We start from the raw sequence: 2,378 nt of genomic DNA on the forward strand, positions 1-2,378 counted from the left end.
CTTAAGACATAATTTGGAGAAACACTTTTTTTTTTTTTTTTTTTTAAATCTGTTTTTATTTTAATGAAAATTGTATGATATGGAGATGAATGTTGTGAATAAAGTTGGGGCATAAATTTAAATCTAAAGATATTTGTGCATGTGTTTTAAAATATCACAAAATATGGACCTTGTTTTTTTTTAATTTTATTTATTTAATCTAAAAATGTGATTTTTTTCCCCCCCTCAATATCTTAAAAAAATAATAATAATAAAAAAAATGCTTCCTTGGCTAATTTGAATCCAGAAGTATGCCGTTTTCCCTTCATGATTATATAAGAGCCTGGCTTGGTAGGAGCTGTCATATTAAGATGGCGTCAGGCCACTGTTGATATGACTCAAGGTCTTTTCAGCCATATGCTTGCTTTCCCAGATAGCACTTTTTTTTTGTGCCTCCCCCCCAACCCAAGATGACCTTGAGAATGCTGTTACAGTGCGTATATATGTCCACCACCGCCTGCTGCTTGTTGGACATCCACGCACACACACATCAAGTTACCATGAAGGCCTTAATTCTGCTGGCTTTGCTCGGAGCAGCATGTAAGAATATTTCATATTTTTCTTCTTGTTTTATCGTTACTGTAAAATATTTTATATACCAAAATGGGGAAAAATATAATAGTGGCTTTTTCCCATTTTATATCAGTTATTTTAGTATTATTTAGTAATTGCAAGAAAATGTATGTTAGTGATTTTTTTTTTTTTCCAACCTTCGTATTGTAAAAATAAGAACAAATTAAGAATGAATCTGTTAAATGTCGACTTGACTTGACCACCACAACCCCCCCCACCCTTTTACTATAATGAAATATAATTTGTAAACCTGGTGACATTTTCCAGTTGCCGCCGAGCAGGACGATAAGATTGTCGGGGGTTCCGAGTGCTCCCGTCACTCGGTCCCCTATCAGGTGTCGCTGAATGCCGGCTACCACTTCTGCGGTGGCTCCCTCATCTCCAGCCAGTGGGTGGTCTCCGCCGCCCATTGCTACAAATCGTAAGTACATTTGCTTTCTTACTATACCAAAATGGATTTTCAGCTATCGGTACCTAAATTGAGAATTCTTTACGCCCTACAAAGTACAACCGCTGCTGTTAACCAAAACAGCAGCAACTAAACTATCGTCTCTGCCTCTCGCAGTCGCATTCAGGTGCGTCTGGGCGAGCACAACATCGCTGTCAACGAGGGCACTGAGCAGTGGATCGACGCGGCCGTGCTTGTCAAGCACCCGCAGTACAACAGCTACAATCTGGACAACGACATCATGCTGATCAAGCTGAGCCGCCCGGCTGCCCTCAACAACTACGTTCGCACCGTGCCGCTGCCGTCGCGCTGCACCTTCGCCGATGAAAGCTGCTTGGTATCTGGCTGGGGAAATATGGCCGCCAACGGCAGTAAGTCACAGTTTGCAGTCTCAATATAATACTACAAACTGAATAGGTCAGGATTGATGTATTTACTTTTTTGTTGTCGCTTTGTTTTTCCTCAGACAACTTCCCCGACAGGCTTCAGTGTTTGAGGCAGCCCATCATTGACGACAGGATCTGCCAGAATGCTTACCCGCACCTCTTCACCCAGAACATGCTCTGCTCCGGCTTCATGCAGGGTGGTGCCAGCAGCTGCCAGGTACACCTGCATGCATCTACTCAGCACATCATACACGTAATCAACTTCTAAATATACTGTACGTGTGTCTGTAGGGAGACTCGGGCGGTCCTCTGGTGTGCAACGGTGAACTGCAGGGTGTGGTCTCCTGGGGTTACGACTGCGCCATGAAGGGACACCCCAGCGTGTACGCCCGTGTGTGTCGCTACAACAGCTGGATCAGCAACGTCATGAGGAGCTACTAAATCCCTGACCAATATCTTGTTTATTCAATAAATGTCACTATTTAAAAAGTTTGCTTTCCACTTATTCTAGACGACCACCAAAACTTTACAAGCATTATGTACATGTTTAGGCCTGTGTAAATTAAATCGGGTGTGGTGTTACAAAATATAATTCTTGTGCATTTATCCCCATACAATTTTTTTTTATATATATATATATATATTTAAAAAATAATAACTGTTAGTTTTAACAATAAGGAACAAACTTATTGAATAAAAATCAATTAATTTAATTTTCTGTGGTTATTGCAACTTTCAGTTGGTCCCATCGGTGATGGTCACGGCTTGCGCAACATTGAAGTTAATTACAATCAATGAATGAAAACAATAAGTATTTCACATAAATGTTAACTTTGTTGACATGGTCCATCGGTCAGATTTAAAATTAAAATGAGCACAAAATCTGACCCACCATGCTGCATATAGTTTTGACACGTTTTACAAATTTACAT

General features: G+C 40.5%; 1 protein-coding gene across 1 annotated transcript; it reads left to right on the forward strand.

Annotated features, from left to right (window-relative positions):
• Positions 1 to 478: 478 nt before the first annotated feature.
• On the forward strand, positions 479 to 1,957 carry LOC144007545 (trypsin-like). Its single transcript, XM_077507282.1, has 5 exons — positions 479 to 579; positions 880 to 1,033; positions 1,178 to 1,431; positions 1,527 to 1,663; positions 1,738 to 1,957. The coding sequence occupies exons 1-5, from the start codon at positions 483 to 485 to the stop codon at positions 1,885 to 1,887; spliced, it is 792 nt and encodes a 263-aa protein (XP_077363408.1). The 5' UTR covers positions 479 to 482; the 3' UTR covers positions 1,888 to 1,957.
• Positions 1,958 to 2,378: the final 421 nt, after the last annotated feature.

This window comes from Festucalex cinctus, chromosome 19 (assembly GCF_051991245.1).
Source record: "Festucalex cinctus isolate MCC-2025b chromosome 19, RoL_Fcin_1.0, whole genome shotgun sequence".
Taxonomy (NCBI): Eukaryota; Metazoa; Chordata; class Actinopteri; order Syngnathiformes; family Syngnathidae; genus Festucalex; species Festucalex cinctus.